The sequence below is a fragment of the Haemorhous mexicanus genome, chromosome 2, assembly GCF_027477595.1.
Source record: "Haemorhous mexicanus isolate bHaeMex1 chromosome 2, bHaeMex1.pri, whole genome shotgun sequence".
Lineage (NCBI taxonomy): Eukaryota > Metazoa > Chordata > Aves > Passeriformes > Fringillidae > Haemorhous > Haemorhous mexicanus.
Genome location: NC_082342.1, coordinates 41,789,108 through 41,815,244, shown reverse-complemented (window position 1 = coordinate 41,815,244; position 26,137 = coordinate 41,789,108). Strand labels below are relative to the sequence as shown.

The window sequence follows — 26,137 nt, the reverse complement described above, 5'->3', positions numbered from 1 at the left end:
ACTTACAAAAAAAAAGCTCCCGAAAATTGTTTCATGTCTAGACAGTTACTGAAAAATTTAACTTACTTATAGTTTAATACAATAAAGGTAAAAATTGCTCTTAGCTATACTCATATTCAGGCTGTGTGTGAATACCACTTGGTTTTCATGATGTTGCACACCTGATATTTATTTATTAATTTATTTAATGTATGCAAGACAGAAATCTCTAAATCTGCCATGATCTTAATCTATATTTACAACAAATATAAGTAACTATTCTGCATACTTCGTAGGTTAAAAAAATTTACCATGCAACTTTCACACTCCTGGTTTTCCACCATTTCTTTTAGATGTGTGTTTTCAGATTTGACAACTTGGTAATAGAATTCCAACAACTAGGAAAAGATTGAGATCTTAGTTGAATACAATAATATTACTCTCAACTGAAATAGCACTGCATATAGATATATTTAAGCTGAATCTTATAAAATGTATATTAGTAACTACAAAGCTTACTATAATATTTTTAAATCTAGCAATATCAGAGTAGCAAGAAGTATTAAACCATCCATAAAAGATATACAAATACAATACCTATGAATTTATTTGCCTTTTTGAAAGAAGTAATGACTTAGGAAAACAAGTTCACATGCAGTTACTACACAGAAAGAGGACAGATTTTACAGGCCACTGAAACTAGATGAAATCCTATTCATGACATCTAGAAATTACATCTATTCTTTTATTGATACAGAAATACCTGGTAAAAAGTGCCACACAGCAGGAGATATCTCTCATTTCCCCCAAACACTAACTTTACTATTGTCGAAAGTAAAGTATTACTTCAATCGCAGTTTTCCACTTGTAGTGACCCTCTCAGAAAATGCAGAGATACCCAGAAACCTCTAAGCACGATGGTTCTTTTGTTTTACAAACTAAGTAATGAAGCTGACAATTTTTCTTTTTAAAACAAAAATTTGCCATCAAAATCCCCTCTGGTATCTTACAGTTTCCAGCTATAAAATTACTAGAATTTTCTATGCAGATTTGTTCCATTCTTCAAAAAGCTTTGAAAACACTGGAAAAATAAGAAACTTAAAGCATATGTAATAACCACAAACTGGAAGTTTTCAACATCTTTTGCATGTTAAAATGATAACTAGATGTGATGGTCAGAATGAATTTCTATTTGGAGGTACAGTTGACATTTACTGGTGATTTCTTGTTCCAGCATCAATTTGGCTGCTTTTGTAATACTTCACAGATATTACAGCACCACTGATAAATACTACAGCAAGAAATGTGATGTCTTTTTTCCCACAGATAATGAATGTCATTATCAATAGTGGAGTAAAATGATGTGGGCTGCTTTTTGCCTACTTGCATACCTGCTGTTTTGTTAACAATTTGTGTTTTGTCTCTAACTCCATTTTTAACTGCCTTTCCAGAAGACTAGCTTTCTCCATGATAGTTGCTATAGTGATCTCCTTCTGATGAAGCTCCTCTGTCAGGTCAGAGATTTCTGTCTTCATTCTTTCCTGCTCAGAGCAATGGGACTGCTCCTCTCGATAAACATGGTTTCTTATCTGTAGCAAATACATTTCAAAAAGAAAAAATGCTGTGCAGTAAATATGATTGCATCACTTGCTACTTATCAGTGACTTTTTCTGTTGTTGCTTCCAAGACACCAACTCTTCTAACTGAACCAAAGATTCTGAAATTGTAAAATAAAATGTCTTTGGAAGTCAGTGCACAGACTGACTTTGTTTATTTTTACATATTTTTTCACTTCTCTTGTACTTTCATTTGCCTATTTTATATCAGAAATGAACAAAGTACAATACACTTCAATTAACCTTTTAAAAGAAAGTAATAAAAATCATGTATAGAATTAGAATTCATGATAGAGAATATCCAAGGAAATATCCATTCAATAAATTTAAGTATGATTTATTTATACTGCACTAAGGTTTCAAAAAAGTTTGATGAAGCTTAAATTAACTCAGGAGCAATATAAACAAATCAATCTAGAAGTTCTTTAATAAGAAACTATGTTAGAAATACAGGGCATATATGGAAAATCATTTTATGAGAATTTTTCCTGCCATTGCATATAAAAATTTAAGGTCAAACTTTCTTCAATACCTCCCTTGCAGAGTATCAAAGCAAAAATTGTTTTCCTAATCTTCCTGCTATAACCAACAATATAGTACTGACAGTGTTTTTTTAATTGCATAAGAAACAGAACAACAAAAACCAGCATAACAACCTTTGAAGCCATTTTACCACTTTTTGCAGTACTATACACAATGAGAAACAGATTGCATTCCCTTCTTATTTATGCAAACGGCACAGAAATATAGAAGAATATAGAATATTCTTTTATAATAGAATTATAAAAGAATAAATATAGATGCAAAAAACCCAAGAGCTAAATCATGACTGTCATGCCAAAACTGATGAACCCAAGTCAGATGCATACAAATAGAGACATTCAAAACCCACCCTGCAAGCATTCCTGTAACCTGGCAGAGTGACTGGACCCTTCCAACCCTTACAATTCTGTGATTTCACTTACATTGCTACTTGATAAAACCACAACATGCTTGTAAGACGAGTTCTGAGCATCTTCTACTTCCAAAGTATTTCAGCCTGCCAAGCCATACACCGTTACACAGTGCCATGCCACTGCTGCTAGTGCACAGCATTTGTGAAATGTGCAACACAATGTGATGCACAGTTCCAATGACAGAGCTCTGCCCTGGACTGTGCAGCAGGTACCTGGTTAAGCTCAGCGCTGTGTGAGTACCTGCCACAGGGACTTGTATTAGTTATCTGTTTGCATATCCTACCTCTGAGACCACCTACAAAGTACAGCTTAGCTCTACAGGTTACCAATTAATCAGAGCTTTGGAGGCTTTCTTAGTTGCATGGTATTATCTGAACCACAATAATGTGTAGGCATGGTCTCTTCCATTATTTCAGTGAAGTAGGTAGGCACTGAATCAGAATGTCAGTTTTACAGCAATACAACTAAATGCAACTATATACAAAATCTTTTTCATATAAAAAACTTCATGCTCTCCAGAACCTATAATGCATCCTCCTGCTCTCTACAGCATATGCACATACCATAGCTTAGTACTCTCTCCTAAAAATCCTATACTGCACTTAAGATCTGGAAATGATATGAAATACCTTGTTCAGCTCTTCTTCTTGGCATTCTTGACTTTCTGCACATAGCAAAAACTCAGGGTTTTTATTTTCTAGTTGCTCGGTAAGCTGAACATGAGATGATTGATGCCTTTAAGTAAGAAATAAACAAAACATGAAACAACCAAAACATTCAATACTCTTTACCTTGTAGTATCTTCTCCACAGTGTAAAACTGTAGAACACCTGCTTGCTGATAAAAAAATACCCCCAAACATAACCAACATTTGGCCTAAACCAGGCTGGATTTTGGGAGATGTCTAGCAATCAAGGACAATACAACTATAGGCTGAAAGATTCCTGAAAGCTCTTATAGACTGGTAGTTCATATAATTTGAAAGGGCTATAGCAGATCAGATAAGCCATAAAACCATGATGATTTTATTCAAAGGAGGTTAGGGAGAATCTTAGTTGCATTGTTTCCAAGTGTTTTAATGCTGAGAAAATGAAAGACTGTAAAGATATAGGTAGAAATATCGGAAATGTGTTGACTTGTAAAAATCTAGGCATCATTAAAGCCTTTTAACAGAGCCTGCATCTATTGCCTGAAATTGTCTAATTGTCAATGAAAACATCCAGTCTAAAATTTAGAAGCTGACATTTGAATCCAGAGTATCTTTTCAAACAGATTTAATTTAAAACAAATGTAAGAAAAAAGCTATTAGCTCAAAAGTACTTGTTAATTTAAATATGTCTTCACCATTCATACTTTATTTGAATTTCCTGTATGTCTTTATACTCTTTGATTTTCAATAATTCTGTATACAACTTTTGGCATTCCAGTTGTATCCTTCTCCAGAGATCATCCCTTGACTGAAGCTCATTTCTCATGTCTGAGATGTCTGCCTCCATTGTCTAAAGAAACAAGCAAATGCACAAACAGTTATAAAACTAGACAGCTTAAAATGCTGGTTTTTAACACATCATATTCAATACCTGTACATACATGATTTTATTTTCTGAAAAACATATGGTTTCCATGTCAGTTCCTCTCATCTAAAAATCAAATTCTGAATATTCTTTAGCCCTTGCAATGTTCCAATGCATCTGCCTCTGAAATTATCATAGGAAACATAATTCAGAAGTTCTTTATTGTACTAAATGCATCTAAAATATATAGCTTGCTTGTTTTAGCAGGTTCTGCATCCTGGAACATGTTTCACATGCCAGAATTGGTGCCATAAGTGGCTTTCATTCTTCATTTCCAAATTTATAAACTTTAGAAAATACAAGGCTGCACAAATCTTAAAAACTAGTCCCATCTGCATGAAGTTAATTGCTTATTTAAATGAACATCACAAAATTTTCAATCAATCAAAAAAAGATTTTTCTTAGGGACTTGACAAACCTTATTCTGTTTTATCTTTTATTTCTGATCGATAGCATGTTAGACAACCTGAAGACACATATTACAGTTGGCATGATAAGACATTAATTCCAAAAAATATCCAAATTTCACAAAAATATACTGAAAACATACTAAATATAAGAATTTGGAAATATAACCCACAAATAACAAAAATAACAATAACAATCAGTGCTTGCAATAGTAATATCCAGAGAATATGTATTGCTTCTCACCTAAGATCCTAAAGCATGTTTCAGATTAAAAAAAAAAAAAAGATTTTTCCAAGGATATTGATCCTTTACCTTTCAAACTATTACACTAAAAGCATTCACATTTTTCATATTTTCTTCATTTTATTAGAGTATAGCTTCCATTTTTAAAAGCAAAAATAAAGCCTTTAAAATTTCAAAAGAGAACTGGATTCCAGAAACTGCACTGCAAGGAGGAACTTCAAAGGTTTATTTCCCTCAGAGGCTCCTATGAGAAAGACCCTCCTCCCAAGAAGCCTGTGGTCCTCCTCTGGCTGAAAGGGTTGCTGAAGACAGATATGAAGTGCTTTTGCATTTTTTGGGGTTTTTTAGTGGGGGGCTGCAAATATGGACTCATTCATCTTATCCTTTGTTACATTAAGACCAAGAGAGCTTTTTTAAACACCAAAATGCAATTCTGGGTATACTCAAGTGAAATAAAGATTAATGAACTGTTAAAGTTGTTGGTAAGACTTGCTTATTGTCATCTTCATGGCTCCAACATTCCAGAAACAGCTGCAGTTGTTTTATAACATATGAACTTGGGAGATGGTTACTCCTATGACTTCATTCTGGGGTGGATAAGGGAAAAGAATTCCACACAATTGTATGGCAGAAGTCATATTTTCTGTGATAGACTGCAGTAAGCACACATATTTACATAAATTGTATTTTCTTGTGAATTAAAATAGTAGCAGGAACAACAGCAGCCACAGCAGCAGCTGCTATAATAATTGAAACAGAACTTCAGGTCAAAAGTTTCACATATCAGTTTAAAAAATATTAGATATGCATCACATATTATTTTAGAAAATATCTGTTGCATGTGGTTAAAATGAAAATTAATTTTGAAGCAGAAAACTTTAGGATTTTTTTAGGAAATATCTCATATAAAGAGTCTATTTCAAGTTGAAAAAATCATTAAATCGTTTATTTCCTTCTGTGAAAAGTTTTGCTTCTACTAGCTTGCCAATCAAAACAAAGTCCCAAAAATTTCCTGATCAGCTCTTGTTCTAATTCTCCTCAAAGCTGTTTGTGGTGGGTTGTCCCTGACTGGATGCCAGGAAACCAACACAGCCACACTGTCACTGCCTTTCCCAGCTGGACAGGATAGAGAAACAAGAGAAATGCTCTTTGTTTGACAGGGAGAAATCACTAACCAGTTACTGCCAAGGGAGAACAGACTCACCTCAGAGAAATTAATTTATTGCTAATCAAATTAGACCAGGTTAATGAGAAATAAAAACTAAATCTTAGAACATCTTCTCCTCATGCCTCCTTTCTTCCCAGGCTCAACTTCACTCCTCAGTTCTCTACCTCCTCCCCTCCAGTGCTGTAGGAGTATGAGGAATGGGAGCTGCACTCAGTTCATCACACCTTGTCTCTAATGCTTCCTTCTCAGGGGGACTCCTCACACTCTTCCCCAGCTCCAGTGTGGGTCCCCTCCAAGGAAAATTGTCCTCCATGAACTTACTCATGGTGAGTCCTTCCCATAGGTTGAAGTTCTTCACCACCTCTTTCAGTGTGGCTTCATTTTATGGGCTACAGTCCTTCAGGAACAGCTGCTCCAGTGTGGGCCCCTAGTGGGGTCACAAGTCGTGACAGCAAACCTGAATCAGTGTGGGCTCCCCTCTCCACAGGGCCACAGGTCTTGTCATGAGCTTGCTCCAGCACAGCCTTCCCATGGCCTCCGTCAGACATCCCCCTGCTCTGGTCCCTTCAGGGGCTGCAGGTGGATCTCTGCTCCACCATGGACCTCCATGGGCTGCAGGGGCACACATGCCTCACCACGGGCTGCCCCATGGGCTGCAGAGGGATCTCAGCTCTGGTGCCTGGAGCACCTCCTGCCCCTCCTTCTGCCCTGCCCTTGGTGTCTGTGGGGCTGCTCCTTTCACATATTCTCACTCTTCTCTCCCCACTGCACAGGGCTTTTTTTCCCCCTCCTCTTGAATACATTAACCCCAAGGTGCCACCTTCACTGTTGTTGGGCTCAGCCTTGCCAAGCAGTGGGACCATCATGGAACCAGATGGCAATGGCTCTGTCAGACACGAGGGAAGCTTCCAGTACCTTCTCACAGAGGCATCCCTGGAGCGCCCCCATTACCAAAACCTTCCCATCACAAACCCAATACACTATTCAACCTTTAAAATATAATTATATGGTGTATTTTTACATAAATTAGTATCCAGCAGCTGACCTAATGCTGACTTTTCAAGAACCAAGTCCCTTGTGATATTTTCAGGTTACCTCTCATGTTATGGCTGCAGGTAAGTTTGTCAGATAATTCACAGGGTAGAGAAACAGACTGCAATCTCCATTTAGATCTTTTAAACTTTGCGTTTTCTGTAAAGTCAACAACCTGCTCTTCCATACATTTCACTTTATTATTTGCTAATTAACAGTATAAGTGAAACAATTAGAAGCACACTGAAATGATCATAGGCATATGAGGCTCAACAATTCTTGCTTTCATTGCCATCAGAGCTCTCCACACCAAGATTTCCATCTACTCCTTCCTTTTTTACCCATATCATGTCCAATTGCCATCTTCCACCTAATTCTCCTTCACACAAACCTGCTTACTTTTTCTGGCTGACAACAGGCCTTGTAATTTCTTCTACCTCATACAGACATTCCTAAAAAAAATATTTTCCCTGAGCTACTCCTTTTCATCAAACATTGACATCAGTGTTTCCCTTATGCAGCTATTTCCAAATGCAGCTTTTCTAACAAACATAACAGCATTCCACACCACCAACACAGTTATTCTGCAACTTTCTGCCCTTCAGATGACACTGTTATGTACATCCAGCTCCACTTCTACTTAAAGTGTCTTCAAGCTTCCTACAGCTCCTGTACTCTCTTGAATACATGATTCCAAAATTCTTCCTGCTTAAAGATTTTCTCCAAGGCGACAGCACAAACTCTCCATCATACAGCTTGTATCCATTTGCTCTGACTGCCATGATATGTTCCACTGCATATCCTAGTCCCACTGTTTTTGATGGCAGCCTTTTTAACAGGCCCCAAAACAGAAGTTTTGCTTGCACACTGATAAATTGTATACAGGCAAAAGGCTCAGTAAACTAATGTGCAAATGGCATGTATAAACTTGGCTCTTCAGACAACACCTGACAACACAATCTGAAATTAACCTCTGCCACATATATGCTATCTCCTATAAAGTATATTGCACTGTTAGCACTCCACAAGACTATCTGTAGGAAAAAAATCTTTCTCCAAAAAGACTTGAAGTTACTGTACACCATTCAGTATATTACTGAACCTACAAGTGCTTAAATAGATAAGCAAAAGCATAACTGGTATATGTCACCAGAAAAAAAAATCAACAAAAATCTCATTCCTGATATATTTCAAACACAAATAAAAAAGGTTGTAAAGATATTGTATTATCTCAATCTTGTCAAAACTCATATGCCATGACCAAAAGAAGAGGAGCAAATGGCTGTCTTCATAGATCACTGCTATGCTGAAAAACAATGAACTAGGGATTAAACCTGATGGTTATTTACAATAGCCAGAAACTGAAAAAAATTTCTACATTGGCTGCATAATCTCCTTTCAAAACAAACAAAAAATACCATACATTTTTGTATATACTTATTTTCTAGTTATATGGCACAACGAACAATAAGGTGTAAATGAGATAAAGAGATTTCACAGAAGTTATTTATATACAAGGAACCAAACTAGGGGAAGTTCATGTAGATGCTATGCATATAGGAGACTTATAAAACCCTAGATACACAGACAAGAGAAAAAATATACAGCTACAATTCAACTTATTTCTGTTTTACTAAAATACCCAACCCATACTGCTCCCAGATTAATCTGTGTTCATGCACAGAATACGCCTAATGTATATTTATGTAGGCATCTCATCTTGATTTTCCAACATTAATTTCACAGTCATCATAAAAGCCATTACTACCTGGCACTGATTTTGGTACATTTTTAGATCCTCACGGAGTTTCATGTTTTCTTCTACCAGTGTATTCTTGTTTCTTGCTATTTCATTCACAATTGCCTTTAGCTTTTCAATAATCAAATCATCGTTTTCACTATTGGGCTGGGTATAGGTAATTAGCTCTTCTTGGTTTTGTTTCTTATTGCATATTTGGAGTTGAAAATTCTGGCTCTGCCTCTATAAAACAAGAAAATATTTTAAATTAAACTCAATAATGGTAGGTAAATTGCTCGGATGAAATCATTACTACAAAAATCATAAGGCTATTCCTGTCTTCACTAGGATTTGCTTAAAAAAGATGACACAATTCAAACAGGTTTAATTACTTGCTATTAAAAAAAAAAAAAAGTTCCAAAAACCGTCAAGGGCACAGGAGTTTTTCAAGGATTTTTTTCTCCTGTGCTGTGTATTTTCCTAATACTTAATGTTAATGAGCCTCAAATGTGAAAAAGGTGATTATGATGACCTACTCAAAGCAGTTACCTGTGAGAAATAATTTGAGAGAAATGTTCCTCTTTGATTCACTGAACTCAGTAGGAGCTGTGTTTGTGTGTGCCTCAGGATAGATATTAACCTTTGACTAGAGGGCTACCATTACATAGGTCATGTACAAACAGCTCAGTTACTACAGGAACTGCACTTCTTTGAGATCATTATCCTTAAACTTGGGAAAGAATCATTCGTACATTTGGCAGAGTTCTACACCCCATGCAGCTTCTTGTACCAATTAAAATCCTAAACACAAAACTTCAGAAAATTGGTATTGCCAGTATTTCTGAATCCACAGGCATTGTGAAGAAGCATAATTACTATGGCAACTGTTTTTGCTGTTTAAAAAATTATCCACATGAATCCCACTACTGGGAGATTAACAAGCAGCACTAATCTTTCAGAAGACTGAGAATTACTTGAAAAATGACAACAAAATATGACCTGGAAATCATGTATCATGTGCAGAGGACAAGTTGGGCAAGAAAATATAAAGTAAAAATAAATAGGGTTAAAAATACCATATTTCACTGACAAGGACTGCAAAAAGTCATATTTTAGACAGTTTTTGATGTTATTGAATATGTCCCCATAATTTGTGTTGGCTGAGAACCTAAGTAGAATGGACCACTGGCTGCATATCAAATAAAAAGGAAAAAAAAGTGCAGGTTAAGTTTCATTTCTATAGATAAAATATTAAGGTCCCTTTGACATCCAAGTTATGGGTTTTGATATATCCAAGTGTCAATACATCCTGTGAAAAATATAGTGCAAGATTCCAACTGGAAATCAAAGATATAATGAAAGACAAATTTGAGGCAAAGATGCAGGAACAATTAACACTTTTGAAACAGCTAAGGGGTAACAGTCCATCAGACTTGGATTTTAAAAAACAGTTGGTGTTATATAACAGTTGTGAAGGAAATTGTCTTCAAAGCAAGTTCACTGATGGCAATGAAAGTTTCAACAGAAAAATGTGAACCATCATCCTCAGTACTCTATTTTGACTTGTCTAACTGTACAATCAACATGTCATCAGTCAATAGTTTTGTCTAGTCAAAGACTTGCTTTTTTATGACATTTGTATGGAAGTTAAATTGCTGGAATATAATGATTTCAGCAGCTAAACCCAAAACATAACTGTCGTCCTTGGAAACTCTGGATATGTGTAAAGTGTCTCATAGGAATTGTTAAGAAAGTGTTTCACTAGATTAAGACCCAATGAGCTTAGTAACAGTGGAAAAGGGAATTACCAGTGAGCAACATAATTGGCTCCCCCTTACTTAGTCTTTAAGCTGTCTTGTGATGCAGTCCATTTGTAAGCTATTTTCTGGGAATTTTTTTTTAGAGAAGGATGGGTCATCCTGACATCATTAAATAATATTTTTTCTGCATTCGAAGGAATTAAAAAAATTAAAATACTCAGTATCAATAGTCTATATATAAAAAAGCAATAAGCGAATTGGCAAGTAAAAAATAAACATAAAGTCAACCAAGGAAGTGCATAGTAACTAGAAGGCTGAAAAATAAGAAAAAAAAAGGGCTAAGTGATCCAACAAACAACTCCAAAAGTGGTTCCGGAGTAGCATATGAAAACTCATTTTTCTGTATAAATGATACTACTGTATATTTACGATCTTCAAAAAAAAGAAGGCTATCAGATTTGAAGGAACTTTATCCTTAATGGCATGCACTATTTACTTGGTAAGATACTTTTTAATAACTTGTTTTAATAACATGGAAAAGTATATCTACAATATGCTTAAAAAGTAAAAAGGAACATTCATTGTTTTTTTATATTGTTCGGGGTTTTTTTTAGAAATATTAACATTTCCATCATGATCCTTATCAATTTTCTCATTTTTATGAGAAAACCTAAATTAAAATAACTGCATGTACCATTAGATCTTACAGTATGGTTCTGCCTTACCATATATTCACTACCAATATAGACATGCATTGTAAGGTTCACTGGAAGCTTAGGTTTAAAAATTAGGTTAAAGTAAGCTCTAGCTGAGCAAAGAGTTCATTTTCTTCCTAGAGCAGGAAGGTAGGAATTTTACCTGAAATAAATTACATTTCTCAGGCAATAATTTTGGTTGCATATCTACATAAACAGGGTTATTTACCCAGGTTGTCCCATTCTTCTCCCATTCTTGTGATTTTGCCTTAAATCCCTGAAAGACAGCAAAGCAAGCCTAGTAAACATAGAGGAAATATCTGTTTTCCTCGATCTAAAGAATTTTGTAATTTGTATCATTCTAAGAAATACCTATTTTTAAAATTAATACACAATCTTTTCATAATTTTGGAAAGAAGTTAAAAAAAAGAACAGTTCTATAAACCAGCTGTCCAGTCACCCCCACCAGAGAAAGACCAGTCTTAAGGGCTATTGATCTGAGAACAATGAGTGTAAACATAGTAATTGAATAAAAACAATAAAATAGAGTTATTACTACGATACACAAATTGTATTTACTATGATACACAAATTGTATTGGATAGCAGTTCTTGTGACTTTAAAGCTGGATCAGTTCTGAGCAGAGTAATCAGCAGGGATTCAATCCCTTAATATGCAGACACGAAGTGCTCACTTTTCACCTTGCTTTTTAATGGGACAGCATCTACACTGAATAAATTTTACTTCTTGCTCTCTTTAAAATTGCTGCTTCAGGTTCTGAGTTCATCTAGTTTAAACAAAAAGCTGTTTAAGAAATTCTATTATATTAGATTTATCTAATATTGGTTTTGTATTTGCACTTACATTCATATTTATAGTGTATTTGAATATGCTTTATACTCATGCCAAACCTTGTATGTTCACAAATATATTTTAAAGGTAGTATCCTAAAAATAAGCAAAATTTCACTTACTAAAACTGTTGCTCTTTTAGTTTGAAAATTCAGCAAAATAACAGTACACTGATTTATATATTGAAAACTAATGGAAATGTTGTTCCAAAAAGACAGATGATATTTTATAATTAAGCTAAACTGGCATATTCCCCAATTTAAAACAATAAGGTTGTTTTTTTTTGCTGATGAAAAAAACCTGACTATTTTTCAACACATATTAATACAAATCTTCATTCACAGCTTTCCTGATATCTGCTTTGGCATTAATAACAATAAATATCTCCCTATTTTATAAAACATGATACAAATGGAGTTCCAGACTACTTAATAAGGACTGCAGGTTCAAGGCCTTACTAAAGCACTGCTGAGCTTAGTAGATTTTCACCACAGTAATTATTTCCTGAATACTCGAATTTGCTGAATATATTCCAAGCACTCATTTTTCATACTGTATAATTAATCAAATTTTAGCATTGTCTTACATTATTTTCACATTTTAATCTTGAGTAAGGTTATTCTCAAATTAGCTGACAGCAGAGATATATCAATGATAGATGTACAACCCATTTATTATTCTTGTAGTAGCTGATGTTGCCAGCTATGCTGCAGTCCAAAGCATCATAGCTTTTCTGATGGTGAGAACTTCCATGTGGAGGAGACAGCCAACATCATACAGAGTTGGGATGTGTCTATGTGGCTACAGGAACCTGGAGGTCGCAGAAGTTAGTCCTATATCTTACAGAATAACATAAAAGGAAAGTCCAAAATACAGACCCTAAGATCCTGCTTAATTTGGGTTAAAAGTAGGAGATTACTTAAAATCTACTAGTGGTGAATTTCTTGATTGCAAAGTCCTCAAGGTGTCCAAATCATCTACATCATAAATCTACATCATAAACATGTAAGTCCTCCCCATGCTTAGTGCTGGGCAAGCAGCTCCCACATCAACTGGTACCACTCTCCTTGCTTTGCCTACAGCACCCAGCCCAGGAAGCATGTGGAGCACACACCACTTTATTATGCTCTTCACAAAGGATGGACAGAGAAAACATGGATTTTGTGATCATCCTATGCTTCCTCAGATTACTGCTTAGACTGTTCTTCCTGTAAGTGGAGGGCTCGGTGTAAAAATCTTTCAATCCAGAACCTGAAGTATAATCTTCCCATGACCTAACAGACAAATGTTATTTTTCAACAGGCTCCAAAATTCTTCCTTTTGAAGTTGTTTCATTTAGCTCAGGAAATGTACTGGATAGGTAAAAAAAGAAGGAGCAAAAATTAGCACATTCAGAGATGATATTGCTCAGTTAGAAGAAATAATACTGGATATATTAGTTTCTGCCCCAGAGAATGCAGCCAGGGCCATTTGGAGAGAAGACACCACTTGCAGGCACACTCTCTACAAGCTCTCTATGTTGCCTAACTTTCCTGTTGGTCCAATAAATACCTGATTATTTTAGATATCATAAAGTAACCTCTGAGAAGTCAAGGCTGGAAATTATGAACAAAAATCAGTGTCTTCCTGTATTCAAGAATAAGTCCACTAAAATCCAGTCCATGTCCAAAGGGATAGGGAGTATGACTGCATCCTGTCCTCAGCATCTATTATCTAGTTCCTCAGCCAGTATGCTGGATTCTGCAGGATGTATTTTTAAGTGCCTAATCCTTCCTCACACATTGCCTAGGGAAATTAGGCACTGAGGTCAAGGTCATGGATTGCTTCAGGCATATGGGTGCTGACAGGATACACGTTTAACAAGCAGTTTTCCAATCCCAAATCCTTTTTCCTATGTAGCCCGAAGTGGTCAAGGTTGTCCTGAGGTCTATAAAACTTGAATTATTGATAGATATTATGTGACAGTATCCTGCATATGTACAAGCTCTCATGCCTCAAGAGACTGTGTTATACAGTACACATCTATTCATCAGGAAAAAAGAAAAACTTATTTATAGTTACATTTACAAAAAATTTGCTATTAAATGATATTAAAACTAAGAACCATTCTTGTCAAAGCAAGACAATTGTACAATTTTTGTAGAACTATGAGCAAAATAAAGCTTACAATTTAAAATCAAAGATTAGTTCTTGAAGCATATTAAAATTAAAATATAATGACAACTCTTCTTACCTCAAGTTTCACGTATAAATTCCTTGGGTTAGATGATGTCTCCAGGTTTTCCTCACATTTTTCTCTACTTTCAAGCTTTTTTTGTTTTAACTGATGCGACTGTAGCTTTTCATAACTGTGTATCAACTGTGAGAACTAAAATCAAAAGTAGAGCTGAACATGAAGAATCTATCAAGGAGGACCACATGGCCAAAGTTTTCTTTAAACTAGAATCACCAACTGCAGCTTTAGCATTCTAAATGTTTAATCAATGTAACAAAAAAATCAATTAATAAAGTTAAAATCAATTAATAAAGCTATCACAGATGAACAAGACTATGCTCTCATATAAATGTTAACTAACTGTTCGAATGGGTTCATTTGACAGCTACTGAATTCCGCTGCAGCTCTCCATGGCATTGATACCCACAGAGTCATTTCCCCTACAGTCTTCATATGGATTGTTCTATACTTGTTTACTGCCATCTTGTGTTGACAATTTAAAGGGTGCTTCACTAGTCAGAATCCAAGATTATCACTATGTACTCTAAACTTGCGTGTTTCTTTCATATGATGAAAATTGTTGAAATGTTATGAGTGTGATGATTGGACTCTTCTGGTACCACTGTGTGGGTCTCAGAATTAGACACTAAATAGACAACAGACACTGCCTACTGATGTCACCATGAAAGCCTGGCTTGGGAGTCAGAGGCACAGAAGAAAAGGTATCAGGAGAAGGACCAGCCTCTCCAGAAAAACAGCCAGTTTTCACATCAGTTCACTACACCACACAAAATAAAGGGTCTGTCTAGTGCCTGTTTACAGATTTGATACAGAAAATTGATATTGTTTGCTGGGAATATGTACATTTGGTTTTGAAAAAAAAATGCAAACCCAAGGATATTGATAAAGGAAACACTAAAAACACAGTCCTGTGGAAAGCTGAGTGAAAGAACTTTGGGAAGAATATTATGCAGAAAAGAAGCTTCCAATAAATACTAATCATGTCTCTTGTTATTTAGTTCCTTTACATTTAAATATATGTGGCTTAAAAAAAACCTGACTCTCACATGAAGTTCTTTGTATATCCAAACAAAATCCATAAAATCTCATGTATTTGTTAAGAGCTCAAAGTGAACTACTGTTTGGAAATGGAATGGAATCCTGTTGAGTCAACACTGGATGAGCAATTGAGGTCTGTTCAGATAACAAAAAGAAGTCCAGAAAAGATACAGAACAGAAACAAATTAAAAAAAAAACAATCTGGAACTTCCTAGACACATTTGAGATAAAACTTGAGAATCATAATATGGGACAGCAAAAACTAATTGAAAAGATAACAAGAAGACAGATTGTCCTGGACTAGAATGTGTCATCGTATGAAAAGGCCCAGGCACAGATTTCACCAACTAGGAATGTCTGAATAGCAATTCTGTAACATGGGCATAACAGAGCTGAGTTATCAACTTTAAACCCAAATCAAAAGTCTTGCCGTGAAGCTGCCTATATTTGAAATTGACTTTGTCAGAGAACAGAGTTAAGATAAAATATTTAAAATGAGTCAAGAGTATCCAGGCTCAAACAACATGGAACTCATTGACCTTGGAAGAAAGATATCCTTTTTCAAATAAGAGTTTTGCTCTTGAATATATTATGGCATATGTGAACTGCCTGGCAAGACTCAATTCAGATAAGACAGGTATTGGAATGCTTATGCTAAAAAGGCTAGGAAATATAGTATCCAAACAATTTGGTAAATCAGTCCAAAATGGAACAGAGTGGCCAAAATGAGAACATTTAGTTTGAATCTTAGATATTTAATGACAGTAGGATATTGAAGGCAAATTATTGTCTGGGTGTTACGATGACTGGAAACCAGGCTGAAAGACAAAAATCCTTTCATTTAAGGCCAGATATTTGCTTTAAAAGGTCCAAGTTGTTCTGTTTGTATGTTGTGCATGTTAAAAAAAAAAAAAAAAAAAAAAAAAAGAGGCATTTCAGTGAGTTCTGCGGTAGAATCCATCTTAGTTTAGATTTCTGAAAGTTAGACATACAAGCCTGAGATCTCTGCATCAGAAAAATCTGCCTGTAAATGCTTAGTCATTTCAGCTATCTTAAATTCTTGTCATACACTGACACAAATTGTATTCTGGGGGTGTCCATTTCTTTCTGTTGATTCTAAAGGGAGCCTGGGATAGCTCAGACATAGGTTTTACATGTCTAAGTGAGGAAATTGGTTGCAAAGTTCTTAGAGCAAGAAAGGATCCTTGTTCTTTTGCTGAGAGATTTCCATCACTTTCAAAGTCAGAATATTTACTAGGCATTAATATAAAAAAATAAAAAAAGAAAAAGAAAGATCAAAGTAATGCAGATGAACCTCAGAAATTTATGCTATTTAGTTATGACAAAATGCTGCATGTTTGAATGAATAGAAAAGTGTAGCCTAGGAGTTTCATGTTACATACTAGGAATTATTTCCCTAATACAAGAAAAATATAGGTTTTACTGCATTCAACAGGCACACAATCAATTCAGAGGGAATACTGCTCATTAAACAGAAAAGAAATTCGTTCTGAATAGTCTAGCATTCTGACAGCTATAAAAAGTCATCCTTACTATTTTTATCATGATTAGGAAGGAAATAATCTTGGGTGGGATTTTAAGAATACACCTGTAGAGAAAGATACAATGCTATTGGTAAATAGCAACATACAATTTGTGCAAAAACTAAATTGTTGCTCATATTATTTTACAGTTTAGAAGGTGGTATAACTTCCAAGTGAGAATAAGAACCAAAAGAAGGGAATCAAAGGGTATGAGGCAAAGATTAATATTGCCACAGAAGGTCTATATTTTAGATATGAGTTTGTGTAGCTCAGAATTGGAGACATTAAAGCCATTCCATTGCAAAAAATGCATCACTGTAATTCAGGAAAGAAACTCAGTAGGAGATGTGGCAAAAGCAGAGCAGAGTGGGACAGTCCTGTTGTCTAGCATGGGTGCTAGGAATTGTTCTGACAGGTAGACTTCTGTTTATCACATAGAGAATCAAGGAGGCTCCTTAACACAGGCATTTAACAGCTTTCTTTTTCAGTTGAGGTGAATGAGGTGGATTTTCCATGAAGAAATATGGTTTGGTCAAAGGAGAGGAATGGGGACTGGAAAATGAAATGCAAACAGCGTCAGTGCTGGAACCTTTAGAAAGAGGAATAGGATGACTAAGAGAATTAAATGTTTGGAGACATGGATTGGGAAAGTGAAGTATATTCTTAAGAGCTAGAAATCCAAAGTTCTATCAAGTTTGGATTGATAAGGATATCTTATCTTGCATAAGGATAGAAGAAGAAGCAAGCAAGAAACCCAAAGAAAGGTTAAGTGGTCTGAGTGGTAACTAAAAAGGAGCATCTGGGGAAGAAATATAACCAGGCTTAAAGGGAAAAGCTTGCAAGTTAGAAAATGCAAGGTTCTTCAGAAAAATAAAAGAGAACACAGGTTGCATTTGCCCATGGAAAGGACTTGTAGGGTAATTAAACACTCCAAAATAAAAATCTTTATGAAAAATTGCTTGGACTTTCAATTTCAGAAGGTTCAATTTCAGGGAAGATATTAGCAACAACATGTAACGTAAACCCAAGCATTTTTAGCATGGGATAAAAAAATTAAGAAGGGAAAAATATTGCAGCAAATGTTATAAAGAAAAAAGAGCTTTACTATGTTTTTGACAATAGTTCTGTACTGCTAAAAGATACCTTACTACTTATGCATAAAATGTCACACTCCTTTTCATTGTGCGATGTTTATCTTCTCAATCATCATGATAAGATGATGCTTTTCTGTAATTTGTGTAAATTATAAACCAGCTTTTATTTCCAGCTACTTTCCCAAATGATTAGAAGTGTTAATTACAAAACAGACAAAGCATTCACTGCCTGTTTACAGAATTGTTTTCCAAATCCATTTTCAATTGTAAAAGAAAAGATAAATTAAATGCAACATAACATTAAAAATAAGTAATAGATTTATTCATTTGATGGACTCAGGTGTACTATCACGTCTAAATGAAAATAATGATACTCAATTTATGCAATCTGACATCACTATATACTAAGTGTGGTGACTGGAAATTCTGAATTATAACACTACATCTCTGGTAGAAGAATCCAGTGAAGAGAACAGAAAAGTAGTAGGAAAAACAATGAAGAGTTGTGAACCTTAGTTGTTAAAATCTGAGGAACAGAATCAACTCAAGTTTGCTACGAATTTATATTCATGACTGAAGTAGAAAATACTGAAGAAGCAAAAAGATAGGTGCAGAGCAAACACAGCCAAAGTGCATCATAAAACCATAGAATAGTATGGGTTGAAAGGGACCTTTGAAAGATCATCTAGTCCAACTCCCCTGCCATAAACAGGGACACCTTGCATTAGACCAGCTTTCTCTAAGCCCCATCTAGTCTGGCCTTGAACACTTCCAGGAATGGGGCATCCAGAACTTCTCTGGGCAACCTGCTCCAACGTCTCATCACCCTCCCTGAAAAAAATAACAAATTGTTCCTCAGGTACAGTCTAAACCTGCCCTCATTCAGTTTAAAACCCTTGTCCTTTCTATCAGCCTGTCTTCACTGGAGAGATGGTCCAGACCCTTCTGATCTTCTTCATGGCCTCCTCTTGCTTGCTCCAACAGGTCCAAAATCTTTCTCATACTGGGGACCCTAGAGCTGGACACAGCACTGCAGCTGAGGCCTCACCCGAGCAGAAAAGGGGGAGAACAACCTCCCTCAATCTGCTGGCCACATTTCTTTTTATGTAGCCCAGGATACAACTGGCTTTCTGGGCTGCATGAACACTCTGAAAGAAATAAAGTGAGAACGAATTCCCAACATCATTAATGTGGGTTACTCCAATTTTGATACAAAGGAAATCTGTACCTTATCAAAAGCTATCAGGCCACTTGAACAATTGAGTAAATCAGAGAAACTAAAACCAGAAAAAGAAATAGCAAAGACATGATAAGCACAGTATAAATCTTAAAATCCCTAACGTGTATCAGACTCATATTAGCGTGAATCCCATTACCTATTTTATTCATTCACCAAGGCTTTAGTTTATTAGTCTGAAGTTAGGAAATCAAGTATCTGTCTTCGTAACAGATGCCACATCCACATCAAAATCCATCCAAAGAGTTTCGACACGACAGTACATAACTTATAACAGACCCTGGTAGGAAGCTGTAGTCATCATCATTTGTATGACACAATTCATCTTTCCCAAATCCATGATGGCACATCTATACAATTTTACATGTTTGAGTTTTTTATACTGCAATCACAAAATAATGAAACCGACATTTTTCTTACTTGAGATTTCAGTGCTTGAAGCTGAGTTTCATAACTCTGAGCCATTTCATTTTTAGTTTTCTGTAAGTTTTCCAATTCTTGTTGAAGTAGTCCCACCTAAAGTTAAAATAAGCATTCAAATGTACCTTTTCTGACATTTTTCAAAATATGTAATTTTTGGGAAAGTAATTTGAAACTTTGAAAGAAGATCGCTGCTTTAAGAAGAGATATTAAAAATAAGTATTAAATCAGTAGCTCGATAATAGAACTGCATACCACAGACCTAGATTGTGTCAACATCAAATTAGGGATTTTTAGTAAAAAATCCTATTACACGCTGATGTTATGATTTAGTCATAATATTGTACAAGTCTGTCATGAAAGACCATTCATGAAAGCTTTTTCAACCCGACTACGCTGTTCCCCATTGCGAAAATTTTCCTTGCTTGGCTTATAAAATGATACAAATTACCTTCCAGTATTTATGCCCAAATTACCGGAAGACACTGTGGACTCATTTCAGCTCCCTAAGTGCAGTGCCGTTTGCGATATCATAAATTCTTACTGAGTTTCACAGAGACCTGAGAAATATGTCAGAGAGCATACACAGCATCTGTGTTTTTCTGCAGGGGCACTTGGAAGCTTGGTAGAATAGGCTGAAGTATTTCAGATAATGTCTCTGTACAACAAACAAATTGATACTTTCAGGGTGGGCTACTTGAATTCTTCTCTTGGTTCCTCTGACTGCAGGGACTAAGGGCGAGTTCCTAATTGCTCATTAGGGAGAGTCACTCCATTTTCAAAACTCCCAATTTAGCCACCTAGCTCACACAAGGATGCCCTAGTGTAAACACCTAAATTCAGCTGGCTTGAACTAGAACTGAATGCTATGCACAGATTTCTTGATGCTTCTGAATAATCATTCAGAAGAAAAGACTGTGAAATACAGACAACATCAGGTACACCGGGGCTTTAAGTTTCATGAGAAAGTCAATGTAGTAATACTTTTCAAGTCTTCACAATGAGTAAAATTATCATACAAAGATGGTATGTAATGTAAAATGTTAAAAATCAGGAATAAACAGGAGTAACAAAGACATGATTTTGAGAACCTTTTTGAACTGCATTCTTCCATTTAAAATTTCTGATGAAATGAGAAGTGCTGGCATTTAGAAAAAACATCAAACTATCTTTTTACAGCTAACCCGAGAATATTTGATGTAGACTTTAGGGAAATAGAAGAAATATGAGATTTTCAATGACATTTTTACAATCACTTTTCAGAACAGAAGCACACTTTAAAACAAAACACTAAGGATAATTAGTGACCTTTAAGGGGTGTTTGGTATTTTTACATGATAGAACAAACGGTCTTATGGAGAATTTAAAGCATGCTAATAAGAAACTATAAGAATAAATACTTTCTTTATAGAATGTGATATTCTTAAATACCTCTTGACCTTTTTGATCCAGTTTGCTTTGGGCACTTGCTAATTCTTGATCCTGGATATCCATCTTTGCTTCCAAAGCTCTCATCTTTCTTTCCCATTCTACTTGCTTTCTGTTTACCATGATGTCAATTTGATGCACTAATTCCTGAAGTTCAGCTTCACATGGAGAAGCTCTAAAAACATGAAGAGATTTATTTTTTCAAATAAAGAATAAGGGAGAAAACAATTTTTTATTTACATTGCTACAATTCTGTTTTTATTGTGACCTAACTAACCACTTTTCAACAACAGAAAGAAAGAAATGGGAAAGTTAAATTATGTCTTCAAATCTAGGTGGAGCGTCACTTCATCAATCTTGAATTTGCTTGCATGCTCAACTTTTGACTGCACTAAACTGAAAAAACAGCTCCTTAATGTGGATATCACAAACCTTTTATTTGGTGCTTAAATTGTGTACATCCCTTGTTTTGATAATTATTACAGGAAATTTGAGTGAATTTGTTAGATTTATAACACCATAATTAAAACTAAACATGATTTTTTGAAGTTAAATTTTTTAAAACTTCTTTCACATCCACAAATCCTTGAAACTGTAATGGTATCAATGTTAAGCTTGGAAGGGCTTTTTAAATGCACACATAAATCTTAATGACTTTTTAATGTTAAAACTGTTGGTAATGCTGTTTTGAAATTTAATATGAATCATAGGATGACAATAACTGAAGTGCAAGCAAGTGATGTATATTGCTCAAAACAAAAACACCCCACTCCTAAGTGCCTGGAACTCATCTCAAAAGTAGCATTAATGATGGATAAACTTTGACTGCCTCTGGGTGGAATATAAAATGGGATTTTGAAAACAGAAGATAGAGTGATACTGCTTTATCAGGTCTACCTGCTACATCAGGACTACCTTTTCCTAGATACTGCTGTAAAGACCTGTGCACTTCCAGCCTCCTCTAATGTCACATGGCAACACTTTGGTGAGCCACCAGCAATGACTCAACTGTATTATTTTAGCCTTCAGAAACAGGTACTTGCTCTATTGTGTCACATGGATAATCAAAATATTATTATGCAAGTAAGAATGCAACTTCTAGCCTAGATCATCAGATTACCCTTTCTGATCCACCATGGTTGACACCCTTCACTCTTAAATGTCACCTGCCTCTTTCAGATCTTCTGGCACATGGCCAACTTTGCATTTGTTGATAATAAAAAATTTCTCCTTACAGTTCTTGCATGATTCTTGAACCTAGTCATCATTATATAAAAAGGAGCTGTTGAAAGAAAAACACCTTCTGAAAGAGCTTCTCAGTCTATTTTCACTTTCTCTAATTCCTTACCTGGATCCTCTAAGCACACTTGCAGCTGCAAAAGGAAATCTGTATGTGAAGTTGTAGATTACTGCTGCTGTTCTACTACCAAACTACTCTGTACCAAGGCTCTGGTATTGAAAACAGATCTGCAGTCATCCCCACCCATTAGCAGAGAGGTGCTGATGGCTGCAGTAACTATTGCTTTAGTCCACTAGTGTTTTGGAAAGAGTGCTGATTAGCTCCCTCAGAATATGGCCAATTATTTGGCACCACAGTCATGAGAATTTATTTTGATCACTGGATGTGGAATGCAATGGTTTCTTTTGTTTAGTAAGACACGTGTAAGCAAACCCACAAAGAACACATTTTCTCATAAGCAAAGAAGTATGCATGGGTTTTTCTACCCATGTGGATTCAGCATTCCCAGTTTGCTGAATGCATACATTGAATGGACTTCCCATACAGGGAAGTAATGACCTGTACTTAGCAAGTGGCAGCTACTTTTTTCTGTTGTTCATTTACTTTGAAACAGCTCAAAACACTTAAAGTTATGTCATTTTAAAGTGGTGTAGGCAAGCTCTTAGTCTCCTTTTATTCTGTCTCCACATAAGTGAAAATAGAGACGAGTCATATTCTACTGTCATTAATAACTATTTATCTTCACGTAAAACAAAATGTTTCCAAATTTAGGCAAAAATCCAGATAAAAAGTTTTACCACCTCCAGGCCTTTTTCTTTGTCACAAAGGATTTTTGCATTGGCTAGACCTTTCTAGCTCTATTTTTCCATCTTTTGCTTTGGAGTTCTGCACAGGTCTGCATTTTTCTGATTGTTTCCTAACAGACAGAAAAATGAATGGTAGAAAGAATGGTATTGTCCATACACTCTAGAATAAAGTTGTTACTTAAAAAGAGATGATTTAAGAAATGTTTGGTTCATTCTGTCTGTCTTGAATTTATACTTTCTTTCCATATTATTTACATTTGCTCACAAATAGGAAAATAAGTATGGCTGTATTTATGCAAATAAAAGTAAAACTTATTCAGTCTTACATAGTATATTTATTAGGTTTGGATATTTACCACAGCTTCCACAGTCAATATTAATTAATTTTATTATTGCAAACATTGCTCCAAAAATAAGAAATATACAAATCAGTTGTGATAGAATCTTCTACCCCAGAATTCCATTATAAGAACTACAACCAACTTATGTAACAACTTTCAGCCATACTGAATCATACACATCTATGGATAGACAATTTGTGATTTATGAGTCCTTGCAGCTTGAATGTAATTGTCATGATTTTCACCACCATTACTCAGCCATTTTCCCAAGTTTTAAAGGCACTGTATTATCCCTGGAATACTGTCAGCATAGACTGAAATTGTTTCCTTTCAGTGAAGATGCACCCTAAACTACTCTTCCAGAATCTTTGTATAGTTAATGGAACTAACTAGCTAGCAAGAATTATGGTTTATGATGGGACAAATTCTTCTAGATGCATCTGCAAATAGCCTGAAATTTCATATATTGATTAAAATAAAGGCAAGGCAGAATCCTTAATTTTTGAAATAGGCTTCTGACTTGTAGCCAAAGAATAGCAATGCCTTTGGGGTTTTCTAATTCAAGTTTTTATATGGCTACTTCTACAAATTATGTAACTATGATATGAAAAAAGAATTGCCTCAAAGCACACTTTTAAATCCCATTAAAAACTTTCTTGGGCCAGAATAAGGTACGATAGATCATGCCTCTTTTATTTTAAGAAATACTTTTACATTTAATATGTGTCGTATCACGTTGTGTTGTTTCTCAGTAATAATGGCAGAATAAACTGGTTTATTTGAAAAGTAGTTAGTAAGCTTACTCACAAAATTATGATGGCTAAATATTCTAAGTCATTAAGTGGGGAAGTACCTCTTACATTTGTTTGTTCCTTAAACTTGCTGAATTTGCTACATCAAATCTTACTCATGTTCTCATTTCTTTAGGAAGACTGTGCTAACATATTTTTTAGATTAACTAAACATTCACATATTTTTTAGATTAACATTAAAAGAAGTAAACTTGGATTATGTAGAAATAAAAAATGACTATGTGTTATTATGAAAAGTGCACTTAATACTTGGGGACTACAGTTTTAGGTATTATATGTGCAAAATAAGGCTAGGGCTTTAGCAATTAATCTTGTTTTCAAGATTCTTAATGTTTTAAGAGCTGTGATATGTAAGTTTATATTGCTGTAGCCTAGCAACTCCAAGTACTTTAAAAATAAGTTTGAAATAATGTTTCTTAACATCTTAATAAAACTCTACATAGCTTTCATTCTCCCCCCCCACTGCTGGTTCAGGTATGAATATTTAAAACATTAAAATTACTTACAGAAACAGTGAGTAGAGTACTAGCAAAAGCAATAAGATGTCTTAATTATCAGCAACTTCTCCAGTTTGCATGGAAAGCAGAAGAAATACAGAATCAAGTTTGCTTCCAAAATCATTAATATTTTGTGTTTCACGTTTTTAATATACATACATAGCTCAATTCCATCATATATTCAACTCCCAAGAGAGTAAGTCATTACGTACTTAGTCACAGCTTGTTCCTGGAACACTTCTAAGTCCTCCTCCATAACACTGATTGTTTTAACCTGTTAAAACACCAAAAATCCAATAATTCAGATTCTTAAATGCATTCCTTTACATAGCCAAGTAGTGCAAACTGGACAGTTCTGTGCTTTCCTTTCATATTATGCAATTTTCTCATTAAAAACAACAAGGACAGGGGAGTGCAGCTCTAATTACACGCTGGAATGGGCGAGACAAAAACTTCGGGAGTAAGCTCAGCTCTGACAGCAATTCTCCCACTTGCTGCAGCACTGAGATACCAGAGGTGGTGCTGAGCTTGAACCTAGCCCTGGGTCTCCATACGGAAATTTGTTTTGGACCATTCCCTGTTGTGTGATGTCAACGATTTGCGAAGACACTCTGAAGAGCATGAATCTTAATTTGCCTGAGATCCATGGCTGCACCCATCAAACATTTGTACCTTTGCACACCGGGATTAACCTGCACCCCGGCTGTAGCCGCTCCCAAACACAAACTCCTGTAGACTGGTCACTGCCTTGCCTGCCAGATGCAGTCTGAGACACGCAGCCCTCAAATAGCTCGGCAGGACGATCAGAACAATGCTACCGCACAGACCAGCCCGGTTCTGTGGGTTCGGCAGGACACAAGGGTGTGGGGGCATGCCTGCCTGCATGCAAGAACAGTATGGGTGATGGGGGAGCATGGAACAGCCCCAACTCCTAATTCCTAATTCCTGGTGGGGGAGAGCAGTGGGGCTCTCAAGGACACGGTCACAGCACCCACAGACGTGTGGGCAATGACACATGGCACTGCAGCCTTGGCTCCACAGGGAGCAGGCACTTGAGGTGACATTGCCAAAGGGGCGCTGTCTCCACAGGGGACCGCCACCAGAGGTGACACTGCCAGAGGGGCACTGGCTGAAAAAGGACCAGAGGTGATGCTGCCGCAGGACCAGCCATAGGAGACCGGCACCTGTGGTGACACCGGCACAGGGACAGCCTTGGCTGTGTCGGGCACCTGAGGAGACCGGGACACGGACAGCACCCCCCGGCTTCCCCCGCCGCCCCCTCCCCTCCCGTTACCTGCCGTGCTCCCCCCTCCGCTCCTGCCGGCCCCGCTGCCGCTGTGGCCGCGGTACGAGCCCCGCAGCCCGGCCAGCCCCGGGGCCCGTCCCGCCGCAGCTCCCGCCCGTCGCCGCGGTAACGCGCAGGG

The 26,137-nt window shown here is 36.1% G+C and overlaps 1 protein-coding gene across 1 annotated transcript in view; it reads right to left on the bottom strand.

Annotated features, from left to right (window-relative positions):
- The window catches only part of DEUP1 (deuterosome assembly protein 1), a 41,274-nt gene extending 16,305 nt beyond the window's left edge, over positions 1-24,969 (bottom strand). The window contains exons 1-10 of the mRNA XM_059838543.1: positions 24,926-24,969; positions 21,021-21,192; positions 19,590-19,685; positions 14,254-14,388; positions 11,333-11,446; positions 8,745-8,957; positions 3,905-4,050; positions 3,181-3,286; positions 1,371-1,568; positions 291-377 (exon numbers count right to left, since the gene is read on the bottom strand). Coding sequence (XP_059694526.1) covers positions 291-377; positions 1,371-1,568; positions 3,181-3,286; positions 3,905-4,050; positions 8,745-8,957; positions 11,333-11,446; positions 14,254-14,388; positions 19,590-19,685; positions 21,021-21,192; positions 24,926-24,969 — 1,311 coding nt within the window. The remainder of the gene's footprint in view (positions 1-290; positions 378-1,370; positions 1,569-3,180; positions 3,287-3,904; positions 4,051-8,744; positions 8,958-11,332; positions 11,447-14,253; positions 14,389-19,589; positions 19,686-21,020; positions 21,193-24,925) is intronic.
- Between the last annotated feature and the right edge of the window lie 1,168 nt (positions 24,970-26,137).